We start from the raw sequence: 25155 nt of genomic DNA, 5'->3' as shown, positions 1-25155 counted from the left end.
CCTCTTAACACAAACGCTGCATCCCACATAAGAAGAACTACCCTGGAGATTCTCTTTTCCCCTCTCCAGCTTCTGTTTATACAGACTAGGGTGAGAGTGGAGGGGCTGATTGTGGTGGGATCATTCCACAGCAGCCTTAAGGGAGGCTGACAGGCCCTAGAGCCAACTCTGTGAAGAGTACCACTCAACATCCCAATATAAAGTTTGTTGGATAAATGAATGATCAGGGCTTCCCTGGTGGCTCAGTGGTTAACAATCCGCCTGCTAATGCAGGGGACACGGGTTTGAGCCCTGGTCCGGGAGGATCCCACAAGCCATGGAGCAGCTAAGCCCATGCACCACAACTACTGAAGCCCGCGCACCTAGAGCCCGTGCTCCGCAACAAGAGAAGCCATCGCAATGAGAAGCCCGCACACCGCAACGAAGAGTAGCCCACGCTTGGCGCAACTACAGAAAGCCCGCGTGCGGCAACGAAGACCCAACTCAGCCAAAAATAAATAAATAAATTCATATTTTAAAAAAATGAATGAGCAAATGGATATATCTATTTTGAATAATTCTTAATAGAGAGAAATATTGTTGCTGTGCAATGAGGTGCTAGGTGGATTTTGAAACAGAACAAGATGAGTCAGTGATAGAATTCCAATGGAAAGCCCTGGACTTCTGTCTCAGTTGCCAGCTTGCCATCTTTGTGCAACCTCCCCTTGTCTTAGCATGGTGTATGTTCATAACATTAATTAGTTTTGCTGCTGCACACATCAATAACAGACCGGGAGAATTACCATCAAAAAATTCGGTCTTGTATTTTTCAGAATTTGCAAAGCTGAACAGGGAGGAAAATGTCATTTCTGCCAGAGGCACAGCATCTTGCTCTGCTCTTACGTAAACTCACTATCAGGCAATCCCAGAAACTGCCTCCACTTGCCTCTGGGCAAAATGTCTCCTTTTCATAGAAAAATGTCACCTTTTCTCTAGGTAATGGCAGGTAGTTCTTTTATTTCCAAAGGAAAAATGACCTTTGCATTTTGTTAAAAAAAAAATTCTCAAGGACTCGGCTTTGATGAAAAACACTGAAAACAATTCCATATCTTGTAATTTGTACTTGAGGTTTTATTTTGTAAATTCTGAGATTGTACCTGTCACCACCGATGTAGCCTGCAAACGAATGTCAATGACCAGAAAGTCCTGGCACCTTGTTTTCCAGGAACGTTCCCTGCACACAGGATGGATTCTTGTAAACCCAGCTCTTGTCGCTTGCTGCATCTAACGCCCACCCCCCTCCCCCAGCCCACTCCTACCACACACACACACACACACACACACAAACACCACACTGCACAAACACCCCCCCCCACATACACACTTTAATCTCATTACTGTAACACTTCAAAGCTTTTATGTGCTAATCCAGGATTACAGTTTTATACAAGTCCATAAGAAACTGCTCTGAAAATATGCCAGTGCTGTGATACAGTTTGTCTATCACCATGCTTAAAAGTATATTTACATATACACACTACTAGATATAAAACAGATAATCAACAAGGACCTACTGTATAGCACAGGGAACTCTACTCAATATTCTGTAGTAACCTATATGGGAAGAATATCTGAAAAAGAATGAATACATGTATATGTATAACTGAGTCACTTTGCTGTACACCTGAAACTAACACAACATTGTAAATCAACTATACTCCTATATAAAATAAAAATTAAATTAAAAAAGTATACTAAGTGCTTCATAAAAATTTAGAGATGTGACCATCTAAGTCACTTTTTTTTTTCATGGCAAAAATTTTCATTCTCTTATGAGAAATAGAAGAAAATATATCCAGTATTCTTTTCTTTTTTCAGGTGAGAAAATAGGAAAGAAAAACAAGAAAGAAGCAAGAGGAGTGAAAATTTCAGGACACAACACTTTAAAGCAAAGAGAGAGAGAATACAAAGGTGTTGATACGGTGAAAGACAGTTCTAGGTTAATCTTGCTTTCACAAAACAAAGTTCCCACTTCTTTTGTCAATATCTCACATACGTGGCGAAATGTTTTCCTTTCTGACAATAGTTTTCACCATTAAGAAATGCAGAATTAACCTTACAGAGTTGGATTTTCAAACAAAGTAGTAAATCAGATGATGACGCAAGATTTACCGTGTGTGCTCTTGTCAGTTCATGCAAATCCTCAGCTGGAGCATGTGAGAGGCACATAATTACACTGGATACAGGAATAAGGTTTCTGCAGCTGTAGCAGTTTTGATATTTGCAGACTCCAGCACACTCCATCTCTAATTTCACTGGCAGCTTGTAAGAACCAGCAGAATTACACTTATAAACAAAGGTCTGCATGGTAATTTATCTCCTATTGACTTCAGTGATGTCTTCTGGTTTAGAATGCTGAGAGATTTATAATTATGAACTAGATCTAAGACTTAGCTGATGAAACAATGAAAGACATATTTCTTGCCTCTTTTTCCCACATTGCACATATATCTGTAGATGATGATACATATGTGTGTGTATCTATAATCAAACTCCTCACTGAGCATTTACAAGCCTACGTGACAATCTGTAGGAATATGCACCAACACCCTATATAGCTATTTAATTCAGGGAGTATTATTCTCTCAACAGAAACATTTACCTTGCCTTATACATTTTCCCACTATCTTACCCTCCTTAGACTTTTCTTTTTATTTGTTGTGATTCAGGATTGACATGCTTTTATTTTCGAAGGGGTTATAATATCCAAAAATGAGGACCCATCATTAAACAAATGAAGATTAAGTTACTGACTTTTCTAAAAGTGTCTAGCAGACGTCTTAGAATCCAATGCATACCTAAAAGACACCCAGCCTAATTTTCAGCGACATGTGCACACATAAGAAGCTGAAGGTCCTATTTCAGCTCCCAGTCTATCAACAGAGTAAGGGCCATCAGCACGGCCCCACGATTCTGAAATCTTTCCGGTTATCTCCTTTAAACCAAAAACTATTTAAAGAGGCAAGAGCTGTTTTGTTAAATGTTCAATGCAGAATCATTTTACTCCCAGGGTCCAAAGGGGGAGAGCCTAAGCTGCTCATAGATATTTTCATGTATCTATCATTCCCAGAATGCTAAGGCTTCCTTCAAATTTGTGGAAAAGAGTCTCATAAATATATTAATAATTGCTATAGAATTTTTAATATATTAAAAATTGCTAATTTTGAGTGATTCCCTATGTTGTGCCCTATTTTAAGTACTTTAAATGTAAATAATTCATCTAATGAATTGTTTGGTTAAACTAGACAAAGGAAAGCCTTAGATGATGCTCTAAAGGGAACATAGATAATCACAGAGGATCTATGATATTACAGCACATCTCATGCCTCCATAGTAATCCATGTAAGCACATCATGCTTCACAGACTCATTCCACTGTGCAATCGACAAGCTGAATATCTGCTATATATATGGCTGAATATCTGCTATATATATGGCTGAATACCTGCTATATATATGGTAGAGAAGTAAGCCTTGAGGATTTGTTAATGAGCAAGTCAGACACAGGCCCTGACCTCAGACAGCTTATAGTCAGGTGGGTCGGGGGAGGGTAGTAAATAATGAGAGATTACAATTCATTTGGGGGAGGGGATGGATAAAAATAAGCACCTTTTATAAAAAAGCAGATTGTTTCCTGATGAACCAAAGGTGCAGTTCCATTAGTGAAGGGAGAGAGAGCAGCAGGAACTGAATGAATCTGACATTGTCTATGAGAATACATATGCTAACCCAGACACCAGAATCTGGTAAATTTCTGTGTCTACTTGGATACTTTTTGGTTCATTTATAAGTAAGCGTATTGGTTATCTGGCCTCAGACCTAAAAAGTTAAAGTGATAAAAACTTCTTAATTGCATTTAGATAATACCTTTATTTCAAGTGCATCTAACTTAAGCTGAACACCTTTCCCTAACAAATATACTGACAACCAACAACCTTCTCCAGGGAGCAGGCATGAAAAATGCTAACCCTATCATCTCCAGTCCATTTCCATTAAACTTAAATAATAAGCTTTCAGATTCTTAAAATGCCAACTTCGTATCCCGTAAGGGTACTCTAAACATCCCTGGTGTTACAACAACTAACACCATTCTGAGCGCTGCTCTTAGGCTGAGTGGAGGCCTCACCCACTTTCTCCTTTAGCTCCTAGGAGGGCCAGTGAACCTGTACTGCAAATTAATGTAAGGCTTTTGTGCAGAATAACTTACAAATAATAGTGACAAGAGCACATTTAAGTGCATTGACTGTCATGATGTTAATAGGTACAGTTGCCATGAATATTGTAACTCAATTACCGTGTGACTTATCCAGATGGATATCAATACTGAAACTAGAAAAAAAAAAATTAAAGCAGCAAACTTTGCTACCTCTGTGTTAAAATGGGAATAAAGTCCTTAATCCTGGGGCACAGAAGAGAACTAGGATAGGACTTGTATAGAAGTTATCCCTTCTCAAGTGAGCTTTTATCTAGACTGTGATTTTACATGAAGATGGCATAAGCAGCACTGTATAGGCATTTACAAAGAAAAAAAGACAGAAATGTGCAAAAAAAAAAAAAAAAAGAGGTACTGTAATAGCATTTATTTGGGTTACAAAGGTCTCTTTTTATTTATTTATTTTTTTGCGGTACGCGGGCCCCTCACTGTTGTGGCCTCTCCCGTTGTGGAGCACAGGCTCCGGACGCGCAGGCTCAGCGGCCATGGCTCACGGGCCCAGCCGCTCCGCGGCATGTGGGATCCTCCCGGACCGGGGCACGAACCCGTGTCCCCTGCATCGGCAGGCGGACTCTCAACCACTGCACCACCAGGGAAGCCCACAAAGGTCTCTTTTTAAAAAACTAAATGAGTTATTGATGAAGCATAGCATAATTTTAAGAACTGATGCCACAAATTTTTTAATCCTTTCAAGTGGTTTGGTTTGTAGCCAAAATCGAGTATTTTGTCAACTATGGCATCTGCATCACCCACATATCGTCATGGAAGAAGAACAGTGGACAGGAAGTGTTTCGTGTGGCTCTCACCCTCGCTCTGAGCTGTCCTGTTATTGATCTGAAGGATACATCACTAGCAGTGGGGATGTTAGGTATTTCAACAAAATGAAGTGAGGTTCTGAAACTTAGGTGTGTTTGGAAAGAACCAAGAGTAAATATATTGTGACAAGCTAAACAAGCACAGTTTACTTCTTCTCTACGGGAGATATTAGTATTGGTCAGCTGGCTAGAAATTCAATTCCATTTTCTGGCTTTTATAGAACACAAGATGTTTTTGGAAGCATCTAAAGCTCATTAAACACCTAAAAAGGCAAAAATGACGTTAATATCAAGGGATCGTTTAGAAAATTATCTAACTTGGATTTGAGTATGAATATTTTGAAGGTCTTTCAAACTGAATTGCTGCAACCACTTCCTTTATTTTTATTAGAAAGACAGAGCTAGAGGCCTGGCGATTTTGCTGCTCATCATCTCTGGATGTGTTATTATGATGCACTATAATTTATTCATAGCACGATAGAGAACTGGAAGGCAAAAACAGTATCAACACGTGCCAGAAGACTGGGAGAAGGTAGAATGCCCATGAAAGTCAAAGATAATTTTCTCAGGGCACTTTGAACAAACTCAAGGAAGTCAGAAACAAAGAAGCCATAGGAAGGATACTACAGGAGATGAAAAGAAGACTAGGGACTTTTTTTTTTTTTTTGCCACTTCTCTCATCAAAATGTGGGGCTTAGTTTCCTTCCCCTTTTATCTGGGCTGACGAGTGACTTGATTTGATAACATCATGCCAGTCCCAGGCTAGGCCTTGAGAGGCTTGACAGCTTTCCCTTTTGCTCTCTTGGAACCCTAAGCCGCCATGTAAACTGGTTCAGCCATGCTGCTGTTGAGACGGCATGGAGACGGAGATGCTGCACCAGCCCTGAGGAGTCCTATCCATCCCAGCTGAGGCCTCCCCTTGCACATTCCAGCCCACGGGAGATCCTGATGGTGGCGGCTGCACAACGCTCCCAACGTGAGACTAGTGGATGAGAGACACCCAGCCCATCCCAGGCAAGAAACCGGAATCTTGAGCAAACGTTTGACTGCGCTTTTAAAACACCGAGTTTTGACATGGTTTGCAATGCGGCATTAGAAAACTAAACAGGTACTTCAAAGAATAGAAAGGTGACATTACTTAATTTGCTTCCGGCAATTGACAGAACCATCTAAGTGGTTTACACTACCTAAGTGTGAACACTTATTTGTGGAGGTGGGTGGTGATGAAGCACTGGCTGATTCACTAGGATGTTTTTATAAGGCAGCCAATCAGTAAGAGAGGAGTCATGGGAGAGACCACCGCAGTGTGTGCTCAAAATTCAAAAGGAAGCCTGCCCTGGGTGTAAGTTGATTATGAGGTGGGAAAACATGACACAGAAAACACTTCTGAATTACTTCTTGGGCTTTCTCATACATATAGATTTTTCTCAGGAGATGTTTAATTAACAAGTGTAGGATCTCATCAAACTGCTAAGGAGCTAATAATGGTTAGAGAGGACCAAAGAACACTGTGGTGAGGCAGCGTGGGAAACCACTGGGTAACCATTAGGTGGAAATGCATTACTGAAGGGCCAGCCCTAAGAGGGGCGATAGCTGTCACGTTGAGAGTAGGGTGGTCATCTGTCCACACAGCACTCACGGCCCCAGGTTAATCTCTGCTGTTCCACAGAGAGCTAAAAGGTAACTAAAATTTCAGAGAGTGCAGTCATGAGATAGAATACCCCAAAGAGTGCTAACATCCCAAAGAATGAGAAATTGCACATTGTTCAATGTCCTAGCCTGATATGAAAGATAAACATACAGATTAATTACCTTTGTTCTACTGAGCAGATAGCCATAGACTCTACCTCAAAACTTAGTCCCCAGGAATATTCATAAACACTCCTTCAAAGAAATTCTGAGCAGAGGCTTGTTTGAGAGAGGGTCAGGCTAGGATGGAGAATGTTTGCCAAGCTGTACGGTAAGCGGGAAAGGAGTCTTCTTGCTACTACTACATGCGGTGGTTCTCAAACTTCAGTGCGTGTAAAAATGCAGATTCTAAGACTTGTAGTTCAACATGACAGACTGAACATATATGGCTATCCCCTTTAACAAAGACTTTAAAATGAATAAAACCACAGCAACGAAGAGAAGGGGAGAGGGGCCATTTTGACAGAGAGGGGCCCTTATAAAACAAGACAGCTCAAGAGAATTTTAGAATATGGAATATGGATAAAGGCATGATAACTGATGTATCATGGCTTTGGGAGGTATATTCTAGAGCAGGGGATGGCAAACTATGGCCCACGGAGCAAATCCTGCTGCTGCATGTATTTGTAAATACAGTTTTATTGAAGTACAGCCATACTCACTTGTTCACGTGCCATCCCTGGCTGCTTTCATGATGACAGATTTAAACAGCTGTGACAGAGACCACTTGGCCCACAAAGTCTAAAATATTTACTACTTGACCCTTTACAGAAAGAATTTCCTGCTTCCTGTTCTAGTGTGCTTTTGGAAGAAAGGGAAACATGGATAAGAAGGACTCTCTATTGCTTTGCAGAATTGCAGAAAGCCTTGGGATTAGGAAACATTGGATACAAGTATATAGAGGATCTGCCCTGCTACATCTGCATGCAGAACTCTCACCACCTACCCTAAGTCAGAGATGAGGGTGTCTCCAAAAAAGGACCCTATTTAATAGACTTTCATATTCTGCCTCTGCCTAATAACCTCAGGTAACATTTGACCAGTCTTCAAACTCCGCCACAGACACAGAAGTCCCAAGCAACTTTTTCAGTGTTCCACTTTTAAATACAGACAATCCAAGATCAAAAGACATATGAGGGCTATGCTCTAGTAAAATAAGCATCCACGACAAAAGAGGATATGGATGTGGATAACAGTGGACTCTGCTTGGGAGAGACATAATGGAAAGTCCCCAGATGTCAGCTGTACAACCAGCGCAGAGAGGAGAATGAGGACAAAAGATGCCCAGAAAAAGGAGCACCCTCTAAGGACCTAATATGATGGTGCTCTGGGGGAAAAAAAAGTATCATTTTAAGAAAGAGACTGCCAAAAAAAAACCAAAGTAAAACTCCACAAAGCCCTTTACAGGGAAAAAATGTATTAATGATAGACCACCGGGGTCAGTGAACAAATTTACAAAGCCATGATAATGCAAAACCTGTATGAATATTACTAAAAGTAGTTTTAAAACTCAATTGGGAGATTGGGGGAGGGCAAGTGGGGGATAAGGGAGTTAAAGCTTCATTTCTTCTAAAGGAAGTAAATATAGGTCATGTCTAGAACTGTTAAACTGAGACAACAAGGGCAGGACGAGAAATTTTTATGCATTATAAATATTTCGATGTTATTATTATTATTATTATTTTTTACCATGTGCCTGTATTGCTTTGACCATTTTTAAAAGTATATAAATGCACACTCCCAGCACTACTTCCAGAAACTTGGAATCAGCAGGTCTACGGGCACAGAAATCTGCATCTTTAAAAAGCTCCCCAAGTGATTCTGACAAAGTTAATCTTGTGTCCCTTTTAGAGAAGCTAATAAAGAGGTAGCAACCAGGAAAAGCAATAACATCAATCTGCTCAAATGGAGAAATGCCAGGAGCTAGAGAATGTCAGGGTGTTGGTTTTCCAGTTTGTTGCCATTCTACTAATAAAGTGACTAACTATTAGAAGAGGGCAAATAAAAACTAATGGGATGTGACTGACCTCATAATTCAACCCATCTATAGGAGAACCTCATGGATAGGTCAACTTTCCTTGCTCTTACATTTGTTGAAAACCATAAGCCTTGATTCAAAAATTAGCCTGGGGAGAAACATGAAACACCATGTAACGAGGGAAGCTTTTTAATGGAAGGATGATAGATAAGTATGTTTTAGACTCTGCAGTTTCTACATAAGCCTTGTTACATCAATCTTGATTTTTAAAATAGTTTAAAGAATGTTATCAGGATCTCTGGTGTCTACAAATGATTGATGGGATGTCGTGAATCCTTAATAATCAGAAGTCGGATGGTTTCTGGGCACTATGGTAATTTCTTCTAAGAAAGTGTCTTCTGGAACATTATAGGACCATTGGGGATTGGCTCAATTAGTTGTTAAAAAACTGGTGGGGGCACAGTGTCCTCCATCTCTCCTGTCTCCATTGCTTCCTAGAATCAGTGCTGACTGAGAACGGACCACCCTACCCTTGTTACTATAGTACAGGACCCTAAGTCAACTTTAGTAGAATGGATTTTTCTTTGTGTCCAAATTACTGACATCTCTTTGCCTAAACTAGAGATGATCTAGAGCTAGAAAAGTTGATTAAAATATTTTCATGATTATTTCAATGTCAAATGACATTGCTCGCCTTTTAAATATCAATGATTTATTGTTTATATCTGTAGTGTCTATTATTTTTGTTAATTCTTGAGGTTCATTTATAGATGAAATCATTACAAAAAGGAAATTAATTTTGTCCCTAACATGTACTTGTCTTTTAAATTTCATCCAGAAACTGGAAAGATGATTTGTTTTTGCTTCAGTGGTAAGCTATTGGTCTGATTAGCATTGACTAGGCTATATTGGAAAAGTGGAATTCAGCTAATTCAAATTTCACTTTTTAATTTCTAAGTGTACGCATCCATCCATCCAACCAGCCAACATTTATTGAGTAACTGCTATTTGCCTGGCACTGTTTCAGGTTCTAGGGATTTACAAGTAAAGAAAACATCAATCATAGAGTAAATCTCTATGATTAATTAGTTAAAAATTTACATGAGAAAGGTTTTATATATAGGTATTCATGCATTTATATGTTTTCTGTTTGACGATATATGACTATATACTGTTCCTTGATGCTTGCCACAAGCCTGAAAAGTTCATCTTTATCAGTTATAATTATCGTCGTACTTGATACTTCACATAAACACCCACTGAAGGCAAAATATTAACCTACACTGAGATGGCATATAAATCTTTTCCTAGGTATTTCCCACTACTGTGCTTTTGCACATTGCTGTTTCTTCTTCCTCTAGCTTTCTTCACTTGTCCACCCAGCAAACGCCTATTCATCATTCAAAACTCTGTCAGACATCATCTTCTATGAGGCCTTCCCTCCCTAAGCTCTTCTCAATAGAATTGACCCCCCTTTCCTCTGTACTATTTCTGGACTTTGTACATATTTGTATTTGCATTGTTATAAATATTCACTAACATATCACTCATTATTTCTATACTGTAAGCTTCTTAAGAATAGAAACACTTGTTTCTGCATCCCAAGTGATTATCAGAATGCATGGCACATACGGGTATTCACTAAATATTTGCTGAACTGAACTGAGAAGCCATTCCCTCTACTATAACTTGTGGAATGCTACAGAAATATGTTTACATTTTACTTTAAATCATATCATGATTAAAAATAAACACAGTATTTTTGACTATTTAATAAGCAGTGGATTTCAACATTTTATTTTCTTTTCTGATGAGAGAAATTATCATCCCTAAAAAGCCTAATAAAATTATATAGTTAGAAACACACTTTAAAAAAAATTCTGTTGTGCCCTTGCCCAGCTCTCCTGACTTAGTGCCAACATCATGGTTATTACAGACTCATCCTATTCATACTGTGTTACATTTACTTGTTTATATATCCAAAGCCCCTCCTGGATGTAAACTCCTCAAGAGCCTGGCCCTTGTCATTTCCACCTTTGTAGTCCTGGTGGACAGCAATGACTGTGAAAGGAAGGAGCTTAACAAGTGTTTGCTGAATGAATAAATAGAAGAATAAATAGGAGACAGTGAATAGAATAAAATCCTAGGTCCTTCTCTTTCTATTAGGACCGTTCTGTGATTATCTTAAGGGCAGAAAATCTGCTACATTCTAAATAAAGCTTTGACTTTGCTGTTGAGTAGGCTAACTTAGACTGTGTGAGTGTGGCAAACTAGGAAAATTAGTGAGAAGGAAAAACACGTTATTGTGCAAACCTTTTGATTTTATTTTGTCTTTTAAGTGTACATTGAAAGAAGTCTTTTCTAGTTTTGAAACACAGAATAGTGGATTGGGCAAGATAAAAAATAACTGGGTTTTTTATTACGAAAAGAAATGGGTTTGTTACCTGACCAAGGAGGTGAAAGACTTATATGCTGAGAACTATAAAACATTAATAAGGGAAACCGAAGATTACTCAAAGAAATGGCAAGATATCCCATGCTCTTGTATTGGAAGGATTAATATTGTTAAAATGGCCATACTATCCAAAGCAATCTACAGATTTATTACAATCCCTATCAAATTACCCATGACATTTTTCACAGAGCTAGAACAAATAATCCTAAAATTCATATGGAACCATAAAAGACCCAGAATTGCCAAAGCAATCCTGAAGAAAAAGTAGAAAGCAGGAGGCCTAACCCTCCCAGACTTCAGACAATACTACAAAGCTACAGTAAACAAAACAGCGTGGTACTGGCACAAAAATAGACATATGAATCAATGGAACAGAATAGAGAGTAAAGAAATAAACCCACACACCTATAGTCAATTAATCTTCAACAAAGGGGGCAAGAATATACAACGGGAAAAAGACAGTCTCTTCAGCAAGTCGTGCTGGGAAAGTTGGACAGCCACATGTAAACCAATGAAGTTAGAACACACCCTCTCACCATGCACAAAAATAAACTCAAAATGGCTTAATGACTTAAATATAAGACACGACACCATAAAACTCCTAGAAGAGATCATAGGCAAAACATCCTCTGACATAAATTGTTAGGTCAGTCTTCCAAGGCAATAGAAATAAAAACAAAAATAAACAAATGGGACCTAATTAAACTTACAAGCTTTTGCACAGCAAAGGAAACCACAAACAAAACAAAGACAACCTACAGAATGGGAGAAAATATTTGCAACCAAAGCGACTGATAAGTGTTTAATTTCATACAACTCATACAACTCAACAACAAAAAAACAAACAATCCAATCAAAAAATGAGCAGAAGACCTAAAGAGACATTTCTCCAAAGAAGACATACAGATAGCCAAAGAGGCACATGAAAAGATACTCAACATTGCTAATTATTAGGGAAATGCAAATCAAAACTACAATGAGGTACCACCTCACACAGGTCAGAATGGCCATCATTAAAAACTCTACAAATAACAAATGCTGGAGAGGGTTAGGAGAAAAGGAAACCCTCCTACACTGTTGGTGGGAATGTAAGTTGGTGCAACCACTGTGGAAAACAGTATGGAGGTTCCTCAGAAAACTAAAAACAGAATCACCATATGATCCAGCAATCCCACTCCTGGGCATATATCCAGACAAAACTATAATTCAAAAAGATACATGCACCCCTCTGTTGACAGCAGCACTACTCACAATAGCCAAGACATGGAAACAACCTAAATGTCCATCGGCAGATGAATGGATAAAGAAGATGTGATATATATATATATATACACACACACACACACACACACACACACACACACACAATGGAATACTACTCAGTTACAAAAAGGAATGAAATAATGCCATTTCCAGCAACACGGATGCAACTAGAGATCATCATACTAAGTGAAGTAAGTCAGAAAGAGAGAGACACATACCATATGATATCACTTATATGTGTAATCTAAAATATGACACAAATGAACCTATCTGTGAAACAGAATCACGGACATAGAGAACAGACTGGTGGTTGCCAAGGGGGCAGGGGGTTGGAGGAGGGATGCAATGGGAGGTTGGGGTTAGCAGATGTAAGCTTTTATGTACAGAATGGATAAGCAGCAAGGTCCTACTGTATAACACAGAGAACTATATTCAGTATCCTATGATAAACCATAATGGAAAAGAATATAAAAAAATAATATACATATATATATGTATGTATAATGGAATCACTTTGCTGTACAGCAGAAATTAACACAGCATTATAAATCAACTATACTTCAATAAAAAAATATTGACACAAGAAAAGAAGAAATGGGTTTGTTAAATATTTCACTATAGTTCAAAAGCATTGGGGATCCTTTTCCCTCTACTAAGCTGGTATTAAATCCACAATGTCCTCGTATTCTAATTGTGGGTGATAGGATGATTTTTAATTGAGTCATTTGATGTTTTTTTGTGATTTTTGTCAACATGAAAGTGTGGCTGTTTAGTAAAATCTCACCAGATGAACAGCAGAGTTAGATACTCTCTAACTTGCAGAAAATTATGTACACATGATCTTTACAACAGTAGCATTTGAAAAATGTGGTTAGTTAGTTTTGAAACTTTACTCAACTTTCAAGGAAATGTAACATCTATTAAATACATTATTACTCACTAGTGACTGGCAGTGACAAATATACTCATTAGGTGACCTTGAAAAGATGTTATTTCTATAGGAACCATTTAATAAACAGTCATTTTTAAAATGAAAAATGTCAGATGAAGACCTCAATTTTATGTTGTTTCTTCATACATAAACCACTTTAAAAACCACGGAATAACAATTTGTAAATATATGGAGCATACAAATGGCATAATTTTTCCTCAAAAGTAATTCTCTAATTTCTGTATCTTCTAGGACCCATTGACTTTAGTAAGTTAACATCATAAATTATATCAATGTTGGGAAAAGTGTGAAATGGTGATATATAGTTATTACACTTTGTAATTTTCTAAGGCATTTCAAAAACAGTACTCCAAAATTCTTAAATCAGTATTTGATTATTATTTAGATAAGATCAGATTTGATTTCTTCTTTATTTTCCAGACAAGGAAAATAGTATTTATAAATTATGGGACTAATTCCAAGTCATGGACCAGGAAGGAGAATTTAAAATCAGACTACAAAATCAGACTTAGTTCATTACTTTTTTCTCTGTCTCTGTGCACCTTTCATATTTTATATTTTCTTGCCCTTAACAATTTGCCTCTGCATTTCCATGTTAAATGAATTTTGATTATAATTTGATAGATATCCAAGTAACTGCATATGAAAATTCATTCATAAGGACTAGAGAAAAAAACCTTATATATTAAAACATTGTATGGGGATATATAAAGATGAATATCATTAACATTTTTTTCTATGAGATGAGCGTGCATATTTAAATATAACTAACCTGGGCAATTCAGCATGAGAATACTATAAGATTAATACAGATTTTAAAAATATCAATAGCTGAACATAAGCAAGAAAAGTATGAAATGTTAATCACACCCCTGAGAAGGGACTCCAGAAATAAATTAGAAAAGTGTCAATCTCAAGGGTGCACTGAATCCAGCAAATAGAAGGGGCAGTCAGAAAAATGAGACAAAATGGTATTTAAAGTTGTTTCCAGAAATACTTCAATTTGATTATTATTAAATTTAGGGGAGACATAATCTGTGGTTGTCCTAAAGTGAAGTGACCTTTCACCTTCAAATTAAAAACACAGAAAGAAGCTCTTCATATCTGCCTTAGGAAAAAGGTTGCAAAACAATTTTCTAAAGTATTATGGAACTTACCTGTTTCCATTTTTCCGTCCTGAGCTGCAGGCCCATCGGGAATCACGCTTTTCACCTGCAGAAACTCATCAGGCTCATCTCCACCAATGATGGTAAATCCAAACCCCATGTTGCTCTTTTTTAGTGTGGTGCTGAGAAATGTTCCCTTCAACTGGGATGCATCCCGGGTAAAGAGTGGTTTTTCTACATTGGCCGACAGAAGTTAAAAAAGAAAAAGCACAGTTAAGGCACGTTCTTACATGGAGAAAAGCCAGCCACTGAGCAGCAATCCCAGGGGTAACTGTGGGGTTAATTATAGTAAATGCAAGCAGGTGTGACTTCAGGCGCACACCTCTAAGCACTTCCCACAAACGCAGAGCAGTCCCAAGCATGCAGGGAAAGGTGAAAGAGCTGCTTGGTTTGGAGAGAGATTTTTTTGTCATCATTGTTTCCGTTCACTAAATTCACCTTCTTGTGCTTAAAAAGGGCTGAATCAACAGGTGAAGATAAAGCAGAGCCTAAAATCATCCAGACACATCTGGATACATTTCTCTTGTTCTGGAAAGGTCCAGGTAGGAGGTATGTGTGAGTGGCCGGTGCTGCCCCAAACCTTGAAGGGATGGGACTAGAAGACCGAAATGTACTGTGTTGTTTCCAAAAAAATAGGACCAGTGGAATATTAGCACCTCTTCAAATGTCTAAACTGTTTAGAAAGAATGCCTGGATGTGGGACTGAGTTAGCTGTTGCTTATATTATGAGATGCTATAAAGATAACCAGATAAATCCATTTCTACTGACCTGAGAGTGTTTAGTATACTCTAAAATGTGAGCAAGACACAAGCCAATATCTCTAGATTTAATTATGAATGTAAAGGTAACATATTTTGTCATAATATGTTGACATGTTCAAATCATATACCTAAATAACCTGAACAGAACTTGAACCCACTCATAGAGCTTTAACTAGTAATTTGTTATTTAACATGCTTTTTCAGCTATGATCGGTAGTAAGTGTATTACTACATATATTAAATGCTTGAAAAATAATAGTCATACTAGGAATTAGAATTAACATCTGCTTTAAATGTTACCACTGTCAAGTATTTTATATATTTTTTTAGTTGTTCCATTTTGGGTGATATGATTTGTTAGTTAAAACAGCCACACTGTACATGGTGACTTAGTTAAGTATTCTGTCTGCTGTTGTTCCATTTTAGGTGATGTGTAATGGACAAACTATAAAGTCATGAGTCATTCTATTGGAATTTTACTTTGTCTATTTACACATCTCATATATCTTTGTGAAGAAGACAGAGCACTTCTTTAAAATATAAATAAAAACGCACATAATCTTGTCACCTCCGTTTCCTTTATGAAAGTAAAGTTTACAATTTGGAGAGAAGTTCAACAGTGAGACCTTTACATTCATCCTTATCGTGCCGTAGTGATACGGTGTGAAATCAACCGTAGGCATATCTAGACTTCCCGACTACCAGAGCCTCCTTCGTGCTTTCACGTGTGAGTGAGAGCCCACTAAGATGTGAAAAGTGCGTGCAGCATCTCATCCCCGTGTGTGGCTCCAGGGTGAAGTGAGGTGCAGCAAGCAACCCAGGACATACCGATGCGCCCGGGCCTCCAGGCGAGGTGGCGCCCATAGTAAGACAGGTCACTCACGCTGCGCGACCGCTCCCGGGCGGCGCGGGGGCAGGCGGGTTTGGGCCTAGGTACTGTCGATGAGTAGCTGTCTACTGTCACAAAGGAGAACAAGCCTCATTCTTGTGCTTGGTCATTTGAGGACAAACTTATGAGTCTCTATGAATCTCTGCAGTTTACGGTACCACGGTCATACCCTTTCAGCTCTACCTGGCGACGTGCTGTAAATTCCTATAAGGTGCTACCCAAGGCGTTACATTCACTCGTGAGTGCTAAATGCATGAGTTTGGAGACAGAGCAAACACCCAGCTAAAGCTAATTGAGGGGTCTGGGGAAAGCAAATTATATGAAATGGTCCAAGATAAAGGCCTATTTGGAGAGCAGGCAGTTCGATACAGTCTTTCTCTCTGAAACACTGCGTGCTGACAGGTACTAACCTCGGAAACCTGGGGCCTGCAGGGGCTTTGTTCCAAGTTCTGTGTGGGGCATGTTATGCTGCTGTAGCTTCCTTTTTGCTTCCAGGACAGGGTTTTCAAACTGTGTTCTTCTATTTATGTGGCTGAAAAATAAAATTTCAAATTAGGATAACAGTGGGGCAAAGTCATTTAAGAGAACATATGAATAGCTCTAGCTGAATACCCCACCAGCACGCAGTCAGGCCTCTGCTGGGGCTGGCCTGTGTACGGTACGCATTTCCCTGACAAGAGCAGAGCTCTCAATGGCTCTATCATACGGTATTGTATTTAAGTTATGCATGATTGAGCCAAAAGAACTAGAACGTGAACTAGCTTTCTGGTCTACCGTGTTAGTTTGAGACGAGTTTGGTGCATTCAAATAAATGGCCAAGAAATGAAATTTATACCAAATGGTGCTGAAGAAAAATGTATTTGTAAAGTGTTTCTAAGCTTTGTAAAGTCCCAATATCCAACCACATGAGTATAAGGTCAATTCACTGATTGCTTTACTCTTAGAGCAACTGAAGTCCACACATTTTAGAATCAGACAGACTTGGATTAAAGGACTGTGTGGAAACACTCCTAAGGATATTTAGGAGTTGTGGAATACCTGTAGGATGACTGATACTGAGATCAGTCAAAAGCAGAGTATTTGCATTCTCCCTAGTGAGACAATAAACTTCTAGACATCAGACACAGAGCATCTTTAAGCAAGTGTGGATCAGCTAAACCAAGGGCTTAGAGTTTAAGAATTCCTTATAGTATTCTTACAGTGTGATGCATTCCTGTATAAAGTTTAGAGTTTCTTGTCTATGGAGAGGGTGGGAACCATAACCCTGCCTAGCAGCAGTGTCAAGTAGCTCTTTCTCTACGTATACATGCCCCACTAGAGCGGGGGCATGTACACTGATTTTAGTTCTTTGTACAAACAAAAATAGGATTATTGTATGAGAGCATGAAGAGGAGAGAGGGCTTAGAAGAGGAATGAACAATTACTCAGTACTTAACTCTGTGCCAGGTACTATATACAAATTTCCTCGGTCAAGTCTCACGGCAACAGTCTTGAATTCTAATTATCCCCATTTTAAAGGTGATGAGACTGACACACAAGAGGTCAAATGACTTGCTCTAAATCACGTGCCTAGAAGTGAAAACGCTGGGAATGGACCACATCTGTCTCTAAAATTCATCCTTTACCTTACATACCTTCTCTTCTCAATGTATGATTTCACATTGACGAGTGTACACATACTTAATGTGCACACGCAATCCTCTTATTTTAGGTCTATAAATACTCGTAAGAAAAGGAAGGAGGTAAAAGAAACAAAATCTCAACAACCAATTTTCTGTTAGTATAAGTCAGATAATTCCTGGTGAGACAGAAAAGCGATTGTCAGAAACACAATAAGACGACTGCAGTATCTAGTTACTTTCTCATGAGGTCGGGGCAGGGGAGCTGCTGCCACACAGGCTCTGGAGTCACCTAGTCCTGGTTTCAAAATCCAGCTCTGCCCCTTGATTTGCTGTGTGACCTTGCACAAGTTACTAAGTCTGAACCTCAGTGTCTGCATCTCTAAGATGGGCACAGTATTGGCTTCCTCCTGGGCAGTTGTGAGGATTCAATGAAATAATGAATATTGGCCCAGGGTTTCAAGCATAGACATGCTCAGTAACTAGCAGCAGCTGTTATCATCATGGCCAACACCATCATCATCTTATCATCACTGACACTGTCCTCATTCTGAGTCCAGAGAGGAGGCTTTACGGGGGGAGGGTCTTTAAAAGCACCAGAACCTCTCGCTAATATTGCCGCTGGTATAGGTTAGGATGCTATTTAGGAAAGGGGTGCTGATAACGTTCTTTGGTAATGCTACTCACTGGTACGGGGTTCAAAGCAAATGTGTCTTACATAAGATTATTTTCCATTGGAAGTAAAATCTACTGTACTGCTCTTGTCACCAAGGAGTCACCACGATCCGTGGTGTGTAGTGAACTACAGTATGAGCTTTCAAAGCTTCCTTAACTCCATAAACTCTGACAGCACCACTCTATTTCAGGAGGGGCAGATTCGAAGCCCCTCTTCCCTTTTCTCCATTGTCTCTTACTAAACTCCTTTGAAATCTTCCTATTACCTAAAGAAACATTCTTCCTGACTCCACCCTTACTCATCTCCATATCTTCTCCTTTGGCTGCATCACCACATGCACCTTTTGCTTTGGATACACTCGGAGCCACTCAAATCAGCAACACCCTATCAAGCCTCTTCTCTTTTCCCGTGAGACTGAGAGCATTAGTGGTGTAGCAGCTGAAGCGAGACAGCCTGAGTTTGAGGTGGCATCTTAGGCAAATCACTAAATTCTCTGAGCACCAATATCCCCATCTGTAAAATAGGGACATTAATATCTACTTCTTGGAGTTGCTGTGAAGATAAGAGAAATAATGTTTGCAAAGTACAGATATACAGGGAGGACCCCACACTTGTAAGGTATAGTTGTTCTTTATTTTCAAAGTATAGTTATTCTCTATTACTATTATTTATAAGTGCTGTTGCTGTTATTGTCATTACTATTACACTGTTTTTTCCATCTGTTCCATAACTCCTTCTCCAACCCCACCCAGCAACATTCTCTGCCTGTGTTGTGCTCCTCCCCTTGGCTGTCATAAAACCTTCAACAGACCTCTGTCATCACAGTTTATTTATTTTCTTACACCCTGCCTCATAGTCAAGAGAATCTGAGGCCCTTTTAAAGAACAACAACAAGGAAAAGTAAACAAAATCCAGGGTGAAGTTAGTTGAGTCTAGGTGGAAGATCAATAGACAAAATTAATAATATAGGATCCTATTTGTTTACTAGAGTTATGTTGCAAATTAGCTTTGAGCTTTCAAGCTGCTAATTCAGCAAGCAAGAGAAACCAGTTATATTCTTCACAGTATTTAAGATAAACTCAAGACAGTCGTTCTGAAGGACATAGCATTCCTGTTACTGACTCTCTTGAGATCATTCTTTCCAGGTCTTGGATAAAGGTGTTTCTGTGATGTAGTACACAACATCCTAAATGATAATGACACGATAATGAATTTAGTAACCTTATCATACTGTGTTTTAATAACTGATTTTCATGTTTATTTCCTTCTCTAGACCGTGCACACCTGTATACAGGGTCCATGTGTTATTCAATTTTGTATACTAAGCACTGGACATAGCGAGAGGGAATATTTTTTTTGTTACATGATGAATATGTGTTTTAAAACTTTTGTCTGCAAATATATGTTACTAATTTTGAGAAATCAGAAAAGTTCTGAGGTGTACCGAAGTATTAGCTTTCTTCATTTCCTATCTGTTCTGTTTCTGTTTTTCTAGGTCGTTGTTCATCATATGCGTAACTTTATTCTTAGAAAATACATTACAAGAACTTTCTGGGGTAGATTTACTATACAGTTGGGTTCCTCCAACTTGCTACCTGCATATAATTACTTCCTTAGAAAAGTCATAGCCACTTGCTTTACGGAAACCATGTTGACAAGATTCCATTCACCATCAAAGTGAAGTTCTGCATTTCACAGAGAATGAAAATACCAATGAACTCGTCTGGTATGACTTGTACCTGACAAAGAGTGGAAGCTGGGATGGCTTTAGTGTCCTGAGCTAATTGCTACAGAACATTTGCATTGTCACAAATAAAGTCATTCATTTAGAATTTAAAATGCTCCCAAGCTTTAAAAGAGCTATTACAAAGAAATATGATTGTTGCTGAATAGAGAAGCCTTGTCTTCCTTGTGCTTCCAATAAGAATAGTTTGAAGTCCTTTTAGCAAGGATTTGGGGGACTTACAATGTGTAAAAGGACGTGAATGACAAATGTCGTCCTCCCCCTCATTGTTTAGGCTCTGTGAGAGAATTATTTGCTAGTTCATCCAGCTCTGTACTGAACAGGAGCCTGGGAAGCTACCAAGAGTTCTTATTCTTTAGTTCAATCTAGTTTATTATCATATTTTAGTAATAGAATTTTTAGGTGTTAAGAGCTAAGGGGGTAAGAGACATATTCTGAGGAGGGTAGATCCCAACAACCCCATTTCCTTTTACAAAAAGGAAAGACTACTGATATGAGATCCTTCCATGTGGGAATGGCAAAGTGAACAGGATATTCAAGGATGACATTCCATCACCTTCTCTTTGCCAGTACAGTCACTCATTTGCAGCTTAACTTCTACCTCCCCTTTTCATTATGGAATGGAATGGAAACTTAAGATAAGTTCGTATGTGGCAGTATTCTGTAGCTCTGGATGAACCTGAAGAACTTAAAAAGCAAACAAAAACAGAGAGGACTCAGGCCCACCCTAACTCAACTGAGCCACAACCTCCAAATGGGGTACGAGCATTGACATTTTTAAAAAAAAAGCTTCCCAGATAACTCTGTAGTGCAGCGAGGGTTGCAGTCCCCTAAGTTAGAAGCTGAGAAGGTGTGAGAAGGTAGTTGAATAAGGACTTTCTTGCCTTATTCAACTGGAAGTCTCTTTTTCTGTGTAGGGCCCTGGGGAATACTAGAAAATGCTCTTTTGCTCTAGAAGAGAGGACACGTGCCAACAAAAGGGTGAGACATGCAACAGAGGGAAGGAAATCTTTGCAGCTGATGGATGATATGCTGCCAGAGGTAGTCCCAGCTCAAAGTCCTGTGTGACTGCCACCTCCTTCACCGTGGGGAAGCAATGGAAGAAACGGGGAAAGTCGTACATCCCGAGCCCATCAGTACACAAAGGACAGGTCTGCTGGGTGACGAAGGCCATCATCTGACCCTCACTACCAGCGCTCCCTCCACACTCCAGCTTGTTAACTCTCCACCAGGCTTCTCCTGGGTTTTTGGAGAGGGGCACTTTTAGTGCATAGTCACAAATGACACCTTTTGTACCCACTGGTCACTATCACATCGTCTTGACTTCAGCTGACAGATTAGAAATGGATCTTTGGCTCAATGTGAGAGACGAAGACAGCAGCTTTCAAGTGGAGATTGCACCACGAGTAAAATATTTCCAAGATGATCAAGGTGGCTACGCTAATTACTCCAATGCATGAGGTAGCCAGTGCTCAATAAATATTTGTTGAATAAACGCCTGGAGGGAGACAGGCGTGCATGAAAGGTCATAGATCGTGCTGTTTTCCAGTTTAACTCTTCCATAAAATACATGTTGTGACAGAACTTATGGTGAAGCTTAGGGCCAACTTATGTGCTCTAACCAATCTGCATTTGGGTAATGATCCACGGAATCTTTCAAAACAGAGAATCTTTCAAGACTTTCTCGTGATAGTGAAAAAGCCATCCCACTTCGGTGATGAAAGATTTGGATCTGCTGTCTGTGTTACAACAGAAATGTGCTCAAATGGCAAAGCACTACATTAGGGACAAAATATGGGAGCGCCAGGAGGCAGCTACTCAGCACTGGGTGTGGGAAGGTTGGCTTGGGGTTTGGGGTTGAAGCTCAGTATGTCATCCCTTCTACGCAAACCTGCTCCTTTTGGGGCTTCCCAAAATCTATTTTACTGGGAGCATATATTTTTTTAAAGAGAGAATAATTCCTGAATGGAATCACAGTATGAATTTCCAGGTTGCTTGGAATTCCATTGGTTTTGCTTGACCCTAATTCTGACTCCCATACTCCTGGATGGTCAGGAAAGTGTATGTATGTTGCTTCCTCACATCTGAACCCCTAAACTGTAGCTACACTGGTAACCAAACACACACACTGCCCTCTCCCTGTCTGTATTTTTACTCATTTAAATACAAGCTTTGGGAAGACCCCATAAAGTTTTCTCTACTATCCAGTTGAGACAGATGGAATAAAAACTTCCTCTTGCTTCAGAAACTAAGAGAAGATAATAACTCTACAGGGATCTTCTGGGGCCAACCCTCTCGATAGAAGGCAGGACACTGTGTTAAGAGCTTGGTCACTGCAGTCACACTGCTGGCATTCACATCCAAGCCCCACCACATCCTAGGCATATGATCTTTCGCACATTATTTACCCTCCCTGTGCTTCAGAATTTTTCATCTATAAACCTGGGATAAAAGTAAGACCACCTCATAAAGTTGTTGTGCATATTAAATAAATTAAAATGAGTAAATCACTTAAGACCAGTGCCTGGATGTAAGTACTCAATAAATGCTACTGTGACTCATCAGATATTTGTTTCTCAAATAGTCTTTGCTAGGCACTTTGGTAGTGGGTGCAGGTAGGGGCAAAGATCAATCAGACACACAGTCTAGCAGGGGAGATAAAACAAACAAAAAAAACTATAAAATACTCTTTCCATACTATGATGTATGCCTTACAGTGCTTTGAAAATCTAGAAATTTTAGAAGTACTAGATTAAAGACTAATGTTTTAAATATACTTTATTTTTTAAAAAATGAGCTTTGGATAAATGGAAGAATTAAATCTATTTTACTTGGAGTATTTTCTAAAAACAGACTAATTGAATCCTGCCTCTTGAAAGATTTCTTCCCAATTCTAACACTTAAGTGATCATTTTCTTTCTATAAATGTCCATTCATTATTCCCTACTGTACCTGGGGGAAATGTGAATTTGCTTTATGAATGTGGGTGGGAAGATTGAGTCACGTGTTACTTTCTCTTGCTCTTTCTGGACATGAGGGTGTCTGATCTGGGGACATAGTGTCCAGGTGGGAGGCGGAATCATGGCCAACTGAGAAGAGTATTTTTATATTCGTGCTGACACTCTCACAGCTAAGGAGTCTGTCCTCCATTCCCCACCAGGCAGAGTTTCCCAAATGTGGATATATTTTCAGATAGGTGAGCTCTCTTCCCTTCCCTAGTAGTAGTGGCAATTTATTCAGTTGGCATTGATTTGTAATGTGTATTTTATGTGTATCTTATGTATAAGGGGGATTCATTGCTTAGCCATTACTGTTTACCAATTACTTGGAAAACTTGATATTTTACTCTCAGCAGAAATGACACTGTGCACTGTCAATCATGCCGTGAAGCCCCCAGGACCTGCAAGATACATAGACTCATTTTTTAAAATTTCAGAGCCAGTAGGCATGCATGTAAAAATGTTTTTTATCCATCCCTTCCCATTCCCATAAACACCTCTCTTAAATTTTATTGTGGGGTGCAGGAGGAGGTTATTGTTATCAAAGGTAACAAGAGATTGAGCAAAAGTAATGAGTTATAAACTTGGAGAATAGAGCTTAGCTAGAAGGAGACTAAAAGACTACACTATTTCAACATCTTTCAGTATTAAGAGACAAGACTACATCAATTCTCCTCCACTGGTGTCTGCCAACCCTGACTCACTGGCTTTAGTCCTTTAAGTCTCATGTACACTTTCATGAATGGATCAGTGTGCTAGGCACTGGGAACACGAAAATGAATACAACACAACCCCTTCACCAAGGGGGCCCATACTCCAACGGGGCAGGCACACAAGCTGGATGACCAACAACCCCAGGTTTGTCTAAGACTAAAGCGTTTCCCAGGGTGCGGGACTTCCTTTTCTAAAACCTGGACTGTCCTGGGTAAATTGGGCTGAGTTGGTCACTTTATAAGCGGTCAGAAAATTTGTATGCACAAAGTGGGGACTCCAAAGAAGAAAAGACAACTTAGTCTGATGGTTCAGGGATGCTTCACAAAGGAAGTGACACTTAAGCAGATTCTAAGAGGATAGATGTATTTTGCCAGATGGAGAAGGAGGCATTTTAGGAGGAGAAGAGTGGATTCAAAGGTGTTTGGGAATATCCATCCTGCTTAGCCAGAGTATGGGGCTCGTGAATACACACATGCGTGTGTTTGCATGTGGGTGGTACCGTGAGAGCAGCAGGCACGGGGGAGAGGATGAACTTCAAGACGGGGAGGATACTTCCAAGCCATGGGATGAGGTTTGGTTTTGTTTCAAGTTTCCCTCCTTCCATTATGGCTTTAGTCTAATGGCTGGCCATAACTTGGAAAGTCTCCATCCTGGAGGATGTGCCTTATTCCTGAACTTGGGGGGATTACAGAATGAGTTTGGCCATATTAACCACATAGGAAAAGTTGCAGTGCTCCCTAGAATTCTCGGTCATTTCAGCATCATTTAGTCGTTACCTCCAATGTACTGGTTATTGTACTTACCCGGTGTTATGAGGATGGACAAGATGCTCTCTGACGGTGAAGAATCACATTACCCAGGGAACTAGACCTTACAATGTGCTGGGAAGGGTGAGAATAATCTGACTTGTAATATACTGTATGTTGAACTGGATTGCAATTTATTAATAACTTAGGTATGAGTTGTTAAAATGTGAAGTCACAATATAGCCTAAGTCTAGTGAACTCCAAAAAATATGATTCAGTACCAAAAACCTGTGCAGACACATCACTCATATATAATGTTAGACATACACAGCCATGGGTACAGGAATACTTTGGGCCTGACATCGAGGTGAGTCAGAGAATTACCAAGGACACTCAGAACAGTGAGGAATCACGAAGGTGACATCTCTAATGTCTAG

At 39.3% G+C, this 25155-nt stretch overlaps 1 protein-coding gene across 14 annotated transcripts in view; it reads right to left on the bottom strand.

The window, feature by feature from the left end:
- Positions 1-25155, bottom strand: part of MAGI2 (membrane associated guanylate kinase, WW and PDZ domain containing 2) — a 1362215-nt gene that overhangs the window by 332239 nt on the left and 1004821 nt on the right. For all 14 annotated transcript variants that reach the window (XR_009565115.1, XM_060304749.1, XM_060304748.1 and 11 more), the window contains 2 exons: positions 16631-16752; positions 14561-14743 (listed from right to left, as the gene is read on the bottom strand). Coding sequence is in view for 13 of the 14 variants with exons in the window: in XM_060304749.1 (XP_060160732.1) it covers positions 14561-14743; positions 16631-16752 (305 nt within the window). In the remaining variant the exon portion in view is untranslated. The remainder of the gene's footprint in view (positions 1-14560; positions 14744-16630; positions 16753-25155) is intronic.

The sequence above is a fragment of the Globicephala melas genome, chromosome 9, assembly GCF_963455315.2.
Source record: "Globicephala melas chromosome 9, mGloMel1.2, whole genome shotgun sequence".
Classification (NCBI taxonomy): Eukaryota; Metazoa; Chordata; class Mammalia; order Artiodactyla; family Delphinidae; genus Globicephala; species Globicephala melas.
Note: the sequence above shows the minus strand (reverse complement) of the source record. Positions and strands in the feature narration are given on the sequence as shown.